The sequence below is a fragment of the Rattus norvegicus genome, chromosome 5 (assembly GCF_021556685.1).
Source record: "Rattus norvegicus strain SHRSP/BbbUtx chromosome 5, alternate assembly SHRSP_T2T, whole genome shotgun sequence".
Classification (NCBI taxonomy): Eukaryota; Metazoa; Chordata; class Mammalia; order Rodentia; family Muridae; genus Rattus; species Rattus norvegicus.
In genome coordinates, this window is record NC_141538.1 from 155,799,963 (window position 1) to 155,813,464 (window position 13,502).

Consider the following 13,502-nt stretch of genomic DNA (forward strand, 5'->3'; position numbering starts at 1 on the left):
TCTTAAAAAACAAGAAGAGGGGGGCTGGGGATTTAGCTCAATGGTAGAGCGCTTACCTAGGAAGCGCAAGGCCCTGGGTTCGGTCCCCAGCTCCGAAAAAAAGAACCAAAAAAAAAAAAAAAAAAAACAAGAAGAGGGGGGCTGGAGAGATGGCTCAGCGGTTAGGAGCACCGACTGCTCTTCCAGAGGTCCTGAGTTCAATTCCCGGCGACCACATGGTGGCTCACAACCATCTGTAAGGAGATCCGATGCCCTCTTCTGGTGTGTCTGAAGACAGCTACAGTGTGCTCATATATAATAAATGAATAAATCTTAAAAAAAAAAAAACAAGAAGAGGAAAAAGGAGGAGAAGCAGGAGGAAAGGGAGGAGGAGGGAGGGAGGAAGAAGAAGGGGAGGAGATGGGAAGGAGGATTAAAAGTAATGCCGTCTGCTGCTATGTGTTTCTGTTTCTGACCCCAAATCTGATTTTGCTCATAAAAATGCAAGTCTTGTGTATCCTTTATCTAGAAATGGGTCTCTGATCTAAAGAAAATGACCACGATCCTAGGCACTCCAGCAAAGCAAGGCTTTCCTTCCCCAGAAGGAAAGTCAGTGTAGTCAGGGGCTATACTGGTTTTCTACTCCTGATACGAAGGTGTCCTTTACCTTGCTCTGTGTGGGCAGAGCTCCCTCACTTTATGGAATGATCTATTGACTTAAAAGCACAGCATAGTTGCTAAGCAAAGTGTATTTAATTTTTGAGAAGGAGATGTGACCTTGAACATGTATTTTGATCTTTAACAAATGTTACCTAGGAGAGGGATTTTTTTCTCCAGATGACATCTTTACTGGTTTTCTTCTTCTTCTTCTTTTCTTCTTTCTTTTTTTCGGAGCTGGGGACCGAACCCAGGGCCTTGCGCTTGCTAGGCAAGTGCTCTACCACTGAGCTAAATCCCCAACCCCATCTTTACCACTTTTTAAATTTTGCTTTATTTAACTATGTGTATGAGTGTGTGGGTTTGGTTGTGGCTATGTGCAAATACCCGTTGGCAGGTTAACCACCTGACTTGGTTATTGCGAGCGGAACTTGGGTCCTACAAGAGCTCTTAACCTGTCGCTCTAGCCCCCCCCACCCCTTCTTCTTCTCCTCCTCCTGCTCCTCCTCCTCCTCCCTTCTTCTTCTAATGTTAGGTTATGGCTCTGACCCTTTATGTCCTAATTTCACAGTCTGAAGAAGAACTGAAGGGCCACAGTTCAGGAAGGCTCTGCGCATGTGACACAGAGTCTTGGGGTTTTATAGAACAGAAAAGGGGGACCTTTGGGGATGGAAGATTCCGTTCGCAGAGCAGTTCTCCTGCAGCCTCACAATGATAGGTAGTAGTGGTTTGGGGGCGTGGATCTCCTGATCCAATGTATTCACAGGTGCTGTCAATCAAGCCAGCTTTCCAGTCCAGAGCTCCTTAGTCCACCTGAGGCTTTTCTGTCATTGTCAGATCCCTAAGAACAGGATGAGTCTCATCTGGCAGTTCTTCTCCCTCTCTTCCCCTTACCCTAAACCTCTCCAGTTTAGGGGCTGGCCTTGCTTTACCCCAGCCTCTCCTTCCTAGATAAACCACTGATTTGGACCATACACTCTCTTGGCTCTGCTCTGGGCCTCTTGGTTCTTAGCTTCTCTCTGGGTCAGCTTGGTCTACTTGCCCTCCCTTCCTTTTCTTTCCTCCCCCATCCTTCCTCACCTGGCCCTCCCCTCCCACCCTCTCGCCTGGATCAGTCTGGAGCATCTGGCTGTGCACTCCCTCATAACTCCAATAACAACCTTCTCAACCATCCCCAGAAGCACTGGGGGCATGCTCAACCTCATTGCCATTGCACCATTAACCCTTCACTGTCCACTCTCCACTTCCAGCCCCCCCCATTTCTCTCCCTTAGCAATCTGCTCCTTCTGGGGTTTCTATATCTTTGGTAAACATCCCATCTCCTTTGTCATCCATGTTTGAGAAAGCAGCATTCACGTAGTGGACGGCACAGTAACGTGTCATCACGGGCTCAGTGAAGCAAAGACGAATTATTATACACCGAAATAAATGAAGGAAGTATAAGTTAAAAATAACTGTCGGGGGGCTGGGGATTTAGCTCAGTGGTAGAGCGCTTACCTAGGAAGCGCAAGGCCCTGGGTTCGGTCCCCAGCTCCGAAAAAAAAAAGAACCAAAAAACAAACAAACAAAAAAAAAACTGTCGGGGTTGGGGATTTAGCTCAGTGGTAGAGCACTTGCCTAGCAAGTGCAAGGCCCTGGGTTTGGTCCCCAGCTCCGAAAAAAAGAAAAAGGAAAAAAAAATAATAACTGTCATGGGGCTGGAGAGATGGCTCAGAGGTTAAGTGTCGGCGCCTGCACTGACACGGTACTGAGAATCGGGCAAAAGCCTGCGGGATGAAAGAAACACACACACACACATACAGGTTATCGTGTCAAGCCAGGAGAGGGAGAGAGAGAGAGAGAGAGAGAGAGAGAGAGAGAGAGAGAGGAAGAAGGAAGAGGAAAGTCAGAGAGAGAGGAAGGAGAGACTCCTGTAGCTTTATTCACCACTTATTTATATACCCAAGTTCTCCAGGTAGAAAATATCTGGGAAGCACAGTGGGAAACCCTGGCTCGTGACTACCTGGCTCATGACTTCGGTGACAAAAGACCGACTTAATTAGGGAGAAATCCCAGAAGACCAGCCTAAATCTCAAGGATAAAGGCTGAAGAAGCAAAAGGCAGAAGTAAATTGACCACCACCCAGGTGTGGTCCTGGTGCGTGGGTTCCACATGCATCAGCTGGGCTCAGCAGAGGTCATGCAGTGGAGACAACGGGTGTTTACTACTTGGTCTTTTCTTCCTGTGCCGTAAATACATGGGAGAGGCTCTTAGAGGAGTACGTGTGGCCAAGAGTCACGTAGCCACTTTGAGCTAAACAGTCACAAAACAGCCAGGCCCAAATCCAATATGGCTCACTACAGTTAAGAGCACTGACTGCTCTTCCAGAGGTCCTGAGTTCAATTCCCAGCAACCACATGGTGGCTCACAACCATCCGGAATGGGATTCAATATCCCCTTCTGGTGTGTCTGAAGTCAGCGACAGTATATCCGCATATATGAAATAAATAAATAAATCTTAAAAAAAACCTGTCACGTCATATGTCTGAGGTAATTACCATATTTTGCCAGAAATGAATCTTTCAAGGTTACTCTGACCCTCATCTGACTTTGATGTGAGTTATGGACTTTGTGAATTTTGCCTCTAAAAATGCTGTACTCGGGCTGGAGAGATGGCTCAGTGGTTAAGAGCACCGACTGCTCTTCCAGAGGTCCTGAGTTCAAATCCCAGCAACCACATGGTGGCTCACAACCATCTGTAATGGGATCGGATGCCCTCTTCTGGTGCATCTGAAGACAGCAACAGTGTACTCATATACAAAATAAATAAATAAATCTTTATAAAAAAAAATGCTGTACTCATGAGCTTAGGCATCAAGAGACTCTGAGGCATGAGCCTGCTCTTTGGTTGCTGCCTAATAAAGAACTCACATTCTTTTTTGGGACATGGAGTTTGAGACAAGGTTTTTTTGGGGAGTCCTGCCTGTTCTGGAACTTGCTCTGCAGTTTAGGCTGGCCTCAAACTCACAGAAATTCACCTGCATCTACTTCTCAAGTGCTGGGTTGAAAGGCATACACACACACACACACACACACACACACACACACACACATTCCCTTTTCTTTTTTAAAAAAATTTTTTATTTGTCATATATGAGTACACTGTCACTGTCTTCAGACACACCAGAAGAGGGCATCGGATTCCATTACAGATGGTTGTGAGCCACCATGTGGCTGCTGGGAATTGAACTCAGGTCCTCTGGAAGAGCAGTCAGTGCTCTTAACCACTGAGCCATCTCTCCAGTCCATATTTCTTTTTCTTAATTCTTTGTTTATGTATTTTTTTTCATGCATGAGTACTCTATCTGCATGAACACCTGCATCCCAAAGAGGGGATGAGATCCCTTTATATACAGTAGTGGGCCACCATGTGTTTGCTGGGAATTGAACTCAGGACTTTAGGAAGAATAGCCCATGCTCTTAACCACTGAGCCATCTCACCAGCCCCTCACATTCTTTCAATTGGCTTAGTTAGTGGATTATTGCACTCTGTAGACCAGGCTGGCCTTGAACTTACAGAGATCTGTCTGCCTCAGCCTCCCAAATGCTGGGATTAAAGGAGTATATTGCTATTCCCAACAACAAGTGCTCTTAATCCTCAATCACCTCTCTGGCCCCTCCTCCTCTCTGAAAAAACACATTTAAATTGATTTTTATTAATTTTAATTATGTGTATTGTGTGTGGCGCGTCTGTATGTGAGTATATGCATGTGACTGTAGGTGCCTGCAGAGGCTAAGGTGTTGGGTTCCTTGAAGCTGAAGTTCCAAATGGTTTTGGTTGTAAGGCTCGAAGTGAGTCTTAACTCCCCGGAGGCCCCCCAAGTGAGATACAAGAATGGAGTTTGATGCAAACACAAGAGGTTTATTTTCTGGTGCATCAGGGTTGAACTTCAATCAGCCTTTCGAGGCAAGTGACTGGAGGGCAACCCCGAATGGCTATAACAAGCAGTTTTTTTTTGTTTTTTTTTTTTTTTTCTTCTTCTTTTTTCTTTTTTTCGGGGCTGGGGACCGAACCCAGGACCTTGCGCTTCCTAGGCAAGCGCTCTACCACTGAGCCAAATCCCCAACCCCACAAGCAGTTTTTTTGTTTTTTTTGTTTTTTTTTTTTTTTCGGAGCTGGGGACCGAACCCAGGGCCTTGCTAGGGCCTTGCTCCTGCTAGGCAAGCGCTCTACCACTGAGCTAAATCCCCAACCCCTGTTTTGTTTTGTTTTAAAGATTTACTTATTATATGTAAGTACACTGTAGCCGTCAGAACAGGGCATCAGATCCTGTTACAGATGGTTGTGAGCCACCATGTGGTTGCTGGGATTTGAACTCAGGACCTCTGGAAGAGCAGTCGGTGCTCTTAACCACTGAGCCATCTCTCCAGCTATCAAGCAGTTTTTATACTTTTTAGAGGTACAGGTTGCATCAGCAAGGTTACAGTCGCCCTCCCCCCCCCCCCCCAGGTGAGGACCGAACCCAGGGCCTTGTGCTTGCTAGGCAAGCGTTCTACCACTGAGCTAAATCCCCAACCCCCGAGGTTACAGTTTAAACTTATTGGCTAACCATACTGACTTTTGAATCCATTGGCTAGCAAGCATATGACATGCATTCAAACTCTCATCTGGGACCAGAGGGTCAGGTGACTATGTCAATACATTCTTCAGATTTTCAAGAATGTTCCTCCCGAGAACTGTGGGTGGAGAATGGAACTTGGCCTAGCCTTGACCTGAGGCGGGAAGCTGGTACTTGCCCTAATCTTGACCTGAGGTGGTGGGTGTAAAGCTGGCCAAAGCCCCTAGGGTCCTTCACAGTAACTGCATAACCTACCTACTTTCTACCAGGCCAAGCCTCTTAATGGCTATTACACTTCTGTAAGCACTAGGGTCCTTCAGTGGTTGTTGGAAATTGAACAGGGATCCTCTGGAAGAGCAGAATGTGCTTTTTTTTTTTTCCCACCAAGTGTGCTTTATTGACTCCACTGTGGACAGATATGCGAAAGTAACATTTGCATACACATAAAGGGTAAAGGGTCAAGGCCTGGGGGTGGGGGGAGATGTGGACTGTGGGACATAGGGCAGCTAGAATCCAGAGTGTGGCGTTCTTTGTGAAAGGGACTGTAAGACTACCGCAGAGGTGGTAGAGAAAATGATGATGCAGATAATGACCATGAGGACACTGAAGATCAGGGAGCTGATGTTCAGGCACTTGGCAGTGGAGGCGTAGGCTTGGGCTCCAATCACATCGCCTACCTTCTTCCTGTCCCTGGACTTCACAGAGTAGGCAGAGGCAACGAAGCCCAGGCAGCAGGTGTTGAGAAGAGGGTATTGAACAGGGACCAGACCACATGGTCAGGCAGAGACCTCTCTGGGCATGCTGATCATGGTGGTCCTCACAACAGCTGAGTTGTTGGGTTCCCCCAGCTCAGTCACCCCGTACTCCTCTTTGATTGTCTCATAGTTTGGAGGAAGCCCAGCATTGGTGGGCAAGAAGGCTTGGGAATTGTGGCTCATGGTATTGACTCTGGAACAATCGCACCGTCTCCGGGACGTGCTCTTAACCACTGAGCCACCTCTCTAGCCCAATTTATTTGCTTATTTATTTTTGGTTTTTCGAGGCAGGGTTTCTCAGTGTAGCCCAGGCTTTCCTGGAATTCATGCTGACCTCAAACTCAGAGATCTGCCTGCCTCTGCCCCTCAAAGGTGTGTGTCCCCCAGCCCACCTAACTTTTTCATGCATGTGTCTGCTTGTTTGTGTGTGGAGAGCCCCTGGCGTCACTTCAAGGATAGAGGCAAGAATATTTACATTGGACTAAGAGGACAAGGATGTGAGTTCAGATAAGAATATTTACATTGGGTTAGGACAAAGCTCAGGATGCATACAGCTGAGGAATGCATTGTATTTCCTTGTATCTTGGTCATCCCGATAAACCCCTAGGCACAGTGACCACATGACCTTGGTTTATTGTCTTGTTTGTTCCTTGACTACTTTGTCTTTGATCTAAGAACTGACCCCACTATTTGCATGTACCTAGAATGGTATAAAAGCAGACTGGAAACAAAATAAACCCTCTTTAGCGCTGGCTGGAGTCATGCTATTGAAAGAATAAGAAAATACAGAGGTTGGGGATTTAGCTCAGTGGTTGAGCGCTTGCCTAGCAAGCGCAAGGCCCTGGGTTCGGTCCTCAGCTCCGGAAAAAAAAATACAGCCAACAAGTCAGTTTAAAAATGCTAAAATGCTGGGCTGGGGATTTAGCTCAGTGGTAGAGCGCTTACCTAGGAAGCGCAAGGCCCTGGGTTCGGTCCCCAGCTCCGAAAAAAAGAACCAAAAAAAAAAAAAAAAAAAAAGCTAAAATGCTATCTCACCCCTAAGAAGCCCTAAATACCTCAAATTCCAGACCCTGTTCTAGACCAGTGAGTAGGTAAAAAGTCACATTTCTTGAGCCTGCTCCCCCCAAGAACTAGATAAAAGGGCTTAAGATAAGGTCCTAAGTACGTAATCCTGACTTAGTAAAGATAACAGAAGCTTCTCCCAGGAACTAGCTGACCATAAAGTTAGATTACAATCTTTTTTTTTTTGGGGGGGGGGGAGCTGAGCGCTCTACCACTGAGCTAAATCCCCAACCCCTAGATTATAATCTTTTTTTTTTTTTGGAGCTGGGGACCAAACCCAGGGCCTTGCACTTTCTAGGCAAGTGCTCTACCACTGAGCTAAATCCCCACCCCTAGATTACAATCTTATAAGCAATCTTGAGAGACAGGAAGCTTCTCCTTGTGATTTTTCACAGGTATTCTCGGCACTTTCCAATGACGCCATCCATGTCCCCTTGGGTTGTGGCTTCTTTCTTTAAATACCTCTTCTCTCAGCCACTCAGGGTTGAACTCCTCTGCCCCTGCGTGGGATATGAGTCTCAACCCCCGTGCACTGGTTCCTATCAATAAACCTCATGTGATTACAGCAAGAACGGTCTTTTTTTTTTTTTTTTTCTTTTTTTTTTAGTTTTTTTCGGAGCTGGGGACCGAACCCAGGGCCTTGCGCTTGCTAGGCAAGTGCTCTACCACTGAGCTACATCCCCAACCCCAGCAAGGACAGTCTTACTTGAGTTCTTGGGGAGTCGAGTCATCTCCAGACTTGAGTGAGGGTCTCCCCACTCTGGGGGGTCTTTCACTATAATATTATCTAATCATCTTTTTCATTTATTGATTGATTGTATATGAATTCTGTAGCTGTCTTCAGACACTCCAGAAGAGGGCATCAGATCCCATTACAGATGGTTGTGAGTCACCATGTGGTTGCTGGGAATTGAGCTCAGAACCTCTGGAAGAGCAGTCAGTGCTCTTAACCACTGAGCCATCTCTCCAGTTCTGTCTTTTTCTTTTTAATCCTCCCTCCCTCTCTCCCTCAAGACTCTGCTGACTGCCTGAGCTGGCTTGGTCACCTGAGCTGGCTTGGTCATATGTGTACATGTGTGCAGTGTCTACAGAGGCCATACTGATGTGGAATTGGTGTCACAGGAAGTTGTGAGTCAGCCAGTGCACGTGATGGGAACCAAACTCTGGTCCTCTGTGACTGCTCTTAACTCCAGCCATTTCTCCAACTCTTTCTGTTGGGTCTTAAACCTAGAACGCTGGCTATTTGAGGTGCCTATTTAACATCAAAGTGTGCTCTGGCTGCTAGTCTTCCACAGTCCCTACCTGTCCCTCATGGCTGGCAAACCCTGCCACCTACCCTGAACTTTCCAGTCCAAGACCTGGGCTGCTATTTCTCCAGCTTCTCTGATTTCCATAGAACCCAGCCATTTCGGGTACGCCAGTCTCTTTGCCTCATGGCCACTCCTCTTGGCTTCTGGCTCTCCTCTCTTTGCCACCCTCCCTGTCTCCTCACATGGATGGCCCAGTTCAGTCTACTGGCTATAATTACTCTGGACTGTTCTGGATGCCTCTGCCTCTGCTCTCCCTCATGTCTACAAGAGGCCATCATCCGTAGGAGCAGCCATGTCTTCTTTTCAGGTTTCGCTCATTCCTTTTTGAGAGTCTCCCACTGCCTCAGAGTTCCTACTCACCCAAGGATAACCTTGAACTCCTGATCCTCTTGCCTCTGACTCCTGGAATTCACTGGAATGACAGGATTGGGCCTGGTTGGCTCTGTAGCAAGTCTCATGACATGTCTGTTTATCCTAACTTTGACCCAGACTGAAAAGGACTCAAACACCCACTCTATCATCACTAGCTCTTGCACCTTTGCACAGCTTGACCACTGCTTTCTGTTGTCCCTGAGAATTTTTTTCTTTTTTTTTTTTTTGGAACTGGGGACCGAACCCAGGGCCTTGCGCTTGCGAGGCAAGCGCTCTACCACTGAGCTAAATCCCCAACCTGAGAATTTTCTTTCCTCTGCGTTCACTCTGGAATGCTGCCTTTTTCTAACTTAAGAAAGTAGTTTGTTCAACTTTTTTTGTGTTTTTGCAACAGGGTCTCATCATGTAGCTCTTGTCTTGAAACTCACTAAACTCACAAGGATCTACCCGTCACCACCAGAATGCTGGGATTAAAGGTGGGCACCACCACGCCCCACAACAGTGTTCAACTGTTACTGGGTGGAATTCGGTGTCTGGTTTTTTTTTCTGAGACAAGGTTTCTCCGTGTGGCCCTGGCTATCATGGAACTTACTCTGTAGACCAGGTTGGCCACCAACTCAGAGATCTACCTGCCTCTGCCTCCTGAGATTAAAGGTTTGTGCCACCACCAACCACTAGTGTAGGGAAGGAGGTGTGTGTTTGTGTGTGCACACGCGCGCGCGCGCGTGTGCATGCGTTTGTGAGTCCTGACACACTACACTCTGAGGAGATCTTTGTGTTTTTTATTTTCAACCTAAATGTCAACCGAACCACAAAACCAAATCTTGCTTTCCTTTAGTTAATTAACTGACTTCAGTTCAAGGTTACTTGGGGGCAGTGGGGTGGGGTGGGGACTGGGGAGTGTAGAGTAGATCAGAGAGGAATTTAGTCCTTAAAACCAGGCAGGACTTTTACATATGTAAAGTCCTTGAATAGTGTTTCTTTAGCAGTAATAACGCTTTTTCAGTTGTAAAACAAGGTGATACCTTTTAGCCTTTAGGTCCCTTGGGAAGAAGTTGCAAAAAAGGAAATAGTATCACAGCCTGGGGCTAGGGTGTACCCTCCATAAAGAATTAAGAGGTCAAAGCGTAAACAGGAGACCTCCTACAGCTAAGAACGCGCCCCAGACCTGAGTGTACGCCCCTACACAATCTGCAACTCAATGACTGAGCCTATCACCTTCTAAGACTACAAATCCCAGAATGCCTTGCACTCCGCGAGTGGCAGAACGCGGTGCAAGCTGGGATATGTAGTCCGACCGTAGCATCGACAAAACACAACGCCCCGTGACGTCAGAGAGCACGGGAAGGGAGCCGGAACCGGTCCAGGCTCAAGTTAAATCATCCTCCAGGGATCCGACTCTGGAGTTCTGGCTGACCCGGTTTCTACTATTAACAGGTCCCACCCACAGTCCCGGCAGCCCTATGGTGTACGTTGAGTACTCTTTGGTGTGATTTTGTCACAGTTACAGGGGAAGTATGGGGAGCAAGGGCAAGTGCCCTCTCGTCAGAGTAGACGACGGAGGCTGAAGCGTAGTTAGCTGCCTTCGCCATGGCGGAAAAGACGTGGCAAGCCTCCTTTGGGCAGCCGCTTTGCTTTCTTCCGCCAGTCGGATTACAGGCGCTTTGGGCGCAGGGACTCCTGGGAGCACGCATGCGCAGACTACAGCAGGTTATACGCCTCCAACGTCCACAGGCGAGGGGACTGTCGGGTATCGGCAGCGGCACTTTGCGGCTGGTCGTGCAAGCTGGGCGCGGGCGGGCGGGTGCGGCGGCTGTGGCGCGCGCAGGTGATTGACTGGTCCCTTGGCTGAGGGGAGCGCTTGGTTCTTTCGGCTGGCAGGTGCCAGTGCCCGTTCGGGCGGAGACGGAGGCGGCGCCGGAGGCCACCCGGCTCGGCGAGTGCTATTTCGGTCAAGGCCATGGCTCCGCGGCTGCAGCTAGAGAAGGCGGCCTGGCGCTGGGCGGAGACGGTGCGGCCCGAGGAGGTGTCGCAGGAGCATATCGAGACCGCCTACCGCATCTGGCTGGAGCCCTGTATCCGAGGCGTGTGCAGGTGAGGTCCTCGCGTGGCTCAGGTGGGAGCACGGCGATGCACGGGGCTAATGCATCTCCTCTCGGTTTGCATGACCGGAGAGCTGCGCAGCCCCCGAAGTGATGCGGCTGCTGGGCTCTCATCCTGAAGATGGCGGTGGAGATGGTTGGAGATAGGGCTTAGTAAGTAACGCTGCAGGGTTGGTTGGTCTTGGCCATAGCTGTGTCCTTTTCACTTGTAAAAGGGGAACTTGCCTGCAGCAAACTTCATCGACGTTGTGTCTTCTGTCACACGCTGAGAAGGCCTGACCCTAAGTCTCATTTGCAAAGAGCAGGTTTAGAAAACCCTTTGGTTAACCTACGTCATCGGACCTCCACTATCATTGGTTGGCTCTCTTTGATCTATTTTTCTTTCGGTCACCCAAACTCCACACCACTTTATAGCGTAAAGTGTTTTTGTATGTTCAAGTTCTGCTCCTTTCTGTTTGGCCCTTGGTTCTTAGCTTTTGCGTAGAGTGGTTTCCTTTTTTCAAAACTACCTTGTAGCTTGCACCGGCGTGCATTCAATCGAACTGATAGACCTAGGCATGCTCAGTAGCTCCGTTTCAGCGGGCGTGTAGGGTGATCTGGAAGACGCGGAAGCCTTGGTTCCTGGCCTCGGAGCTACCTCATTTGAGATATAATGGAAGTTAGGAAGTTTTCAGAAGTCAAAGCAGTTGCATCGTTCTAAACTGTAGGTGTTTGCTCATAAGGACAATTTGGACTCCTCAAAGTTCTGGAATGTCATCAAGTTGTGTATTGTGAAATTTAAACAGCTTTACTGTACTCATTTGAAGTGCACTGTTACAGTGCTGCGTGCTGGCTGTTTAGCTCGGGAGTGGCTGTTTTGTACACTTTAGTCCCTTGGTTCAATTAACCGCACTGGGGATTAAAAAAAAAGAGTTCAGTCTGGGGCTGGAAAGATGGCTAATTGGTTAAATGGGCTCAGGCTGCTCTTCAAAGGATCGCAGTACCAGGTTCTGAGACCCCACATCAGGAGGTTCACAGCCACCTGTAGAGCCACCTCCAGAGTATGCAAAGCCTTCTAGATACTGTGGGTACCTGAGCATTAGTACACACACACACACACACACACACACACAGAGAGAGAGAGAGACAGAGACAGAGACATAAATAATCGGTTTTGATATTGTAGATCTTTTTCTTTTTTTTCCCTTTTTTTAAAAAAATTTTATTTCTTTTTGTGGGGCTGGGGACTTTAGTGTTTCAAATGTTTGAGGATTTCAGGGCGGGAGTTTTCTCTGACCAGAATGGCTTCCAACTCAGATCCATCTGCCTCTGGCCCGCCAGTGCTTGGATTAAAGGCATGTGCCACCACTGCCTGGCATGTTTAAGATTTTTAAGACAATATTTTCTTCTAATGTATGACTACTATTTTGCATGCGTATGTGCATGGGCACCATTTGTATTCCTGGTGTCCATGGAGGCCATGAGGCGACTTCAGATCTTTTGAAACTGGAGTTACAAGGGTTTTCAACTGGCATGCAGGTGCTGAGGACCAACCCTTAACTACTGAGCTATCCCTCTAGCCCCTTTTTTACTTTCTTTTTTTTTTTTTTGGTTCTTTTTTTCAGAGCTGGGGACCGAACCCAGGGCCTTGCGCTTCCTAGGCAAGCACTCTACCACTGAGCTAAATCCCCAACCCCCCTTTTTTACTTTCTAAGACACCTAATTGTCCAGGCTGGTCTAGTCTGTGTGTGTGTGTGTGTGTGTGTGTGTGTGTGTGTGTGTGTGTGTGTGTTTATTGCCTCCTGCTTTGAATAGATCCAGGATCCTGCAGATGATAGGTCAATATTCCATCACACAGGTATCCCCTCAGCCCCCTTTCCTTGTTTGGTTTGCATTTACAGAATAACTGAGATGAGGATCTTTTCAGGTTCACATTGGCCATTTTTATCCCCTTTTTTCTTTTTCTTTTAAGACAGGATTTCTCTGTATAACAGTTCTGGAACTCACTTTGTAGACCAGGTTGACCTCAAACTCAGAGAAATGCCTGCCTCTACCTCCCAAGCACTGGGATTAATCGTATGCATTTATCTTTAATAGTTCATGTAACCTTATCCATCTATTCGTCCATTTTTTTTAAGATGTATTTATTATATATAAGTACACTGTAGCTGTCTTCAGACACACCAGAAGAGGGCATCAGATCTTATTACAGATGGTTGTGAGCCACCGTGTAGTTGCTGGGATTTGAACTCAGGACCTCTGGAAGAGCAGCCAGTGCTCTTAACCACTGAGCCATCTCTCCTGCCCATAAATTTTCTTTAGAGAAAATTATTTTAGGGTTTTGTTTGTTTTGGAGACAGGGCCTCATAGCTAATGCTAGCTTCTGTGACCAAGGATAACCTCAAATGTCTGTTCCTCTTTTTCCACCTCCTAAATATATATTTTATTTGTGAGGTGCTGGGGTTTGTACCTAGGGGTTGCTATATACTAGGCACCCTCAAACTCACCCCATCCTCCCCTCCTTTTGGGAGGTGGCTGGGGGAGGGAACAGAGGGTTTCATTACCTAGACCAGGCTGACCTGGAATTCACAGATTTATCTGCCTGCCTCTGCCTTCCAGAGTAAAGGTCCGAGCTACCACACCCTGCCCCCCCATTTGCATTTGTGGAACTGTTGAAAAACAACTGGG

At 47.5% G+C, this 13,502-nt stretch overlaps 1 protein-coding gene and 1 pseudogene across 24 annotated transcripts in view; one reads left to right on the forward strand and one right to left on the reverse strand.

Moving 5' to 3' along the window:
• Nucleotides 1-5,732: 5,732 nt before the first annotated feature.
• On the reverse strand, nucleotides 5,733-6,203 carry Ifitm2-ps3 (interferon induced transmembrane protein 2, pseudogene 3; annotated as a pseudogene).
• A 3,863-nt stretch (nucleotides 6,204-10,066) lies between these two features.
• The window catches only part of Usp48 (ubiquitin specific peptidase 48), a 67,561-nt gene continuing 64,125 nt past the window's right edge, over nucleotides 10,067-13,502 (forward strand). For 21 of the 24 annotated variants that reach the window (XR_015619916.1, XR_015619920.1, XR_015619923.1 and 18 more), the window contains exons 1-2: nucleotides 10,067-10,201; nucleotides 10,615-10,827. Coding sequence is in view for 5 of the 24 variants with exons in the window: in XM_087550111.1 (XP_087406237.1) it covers nucleotides 10,197-10,201; nucleotides 10,615-10,827 (218 nt within the window). In the remaining 19 variants the exon portion in view is untranslated. 24 annotated transcript variants of the gene reach the window in all.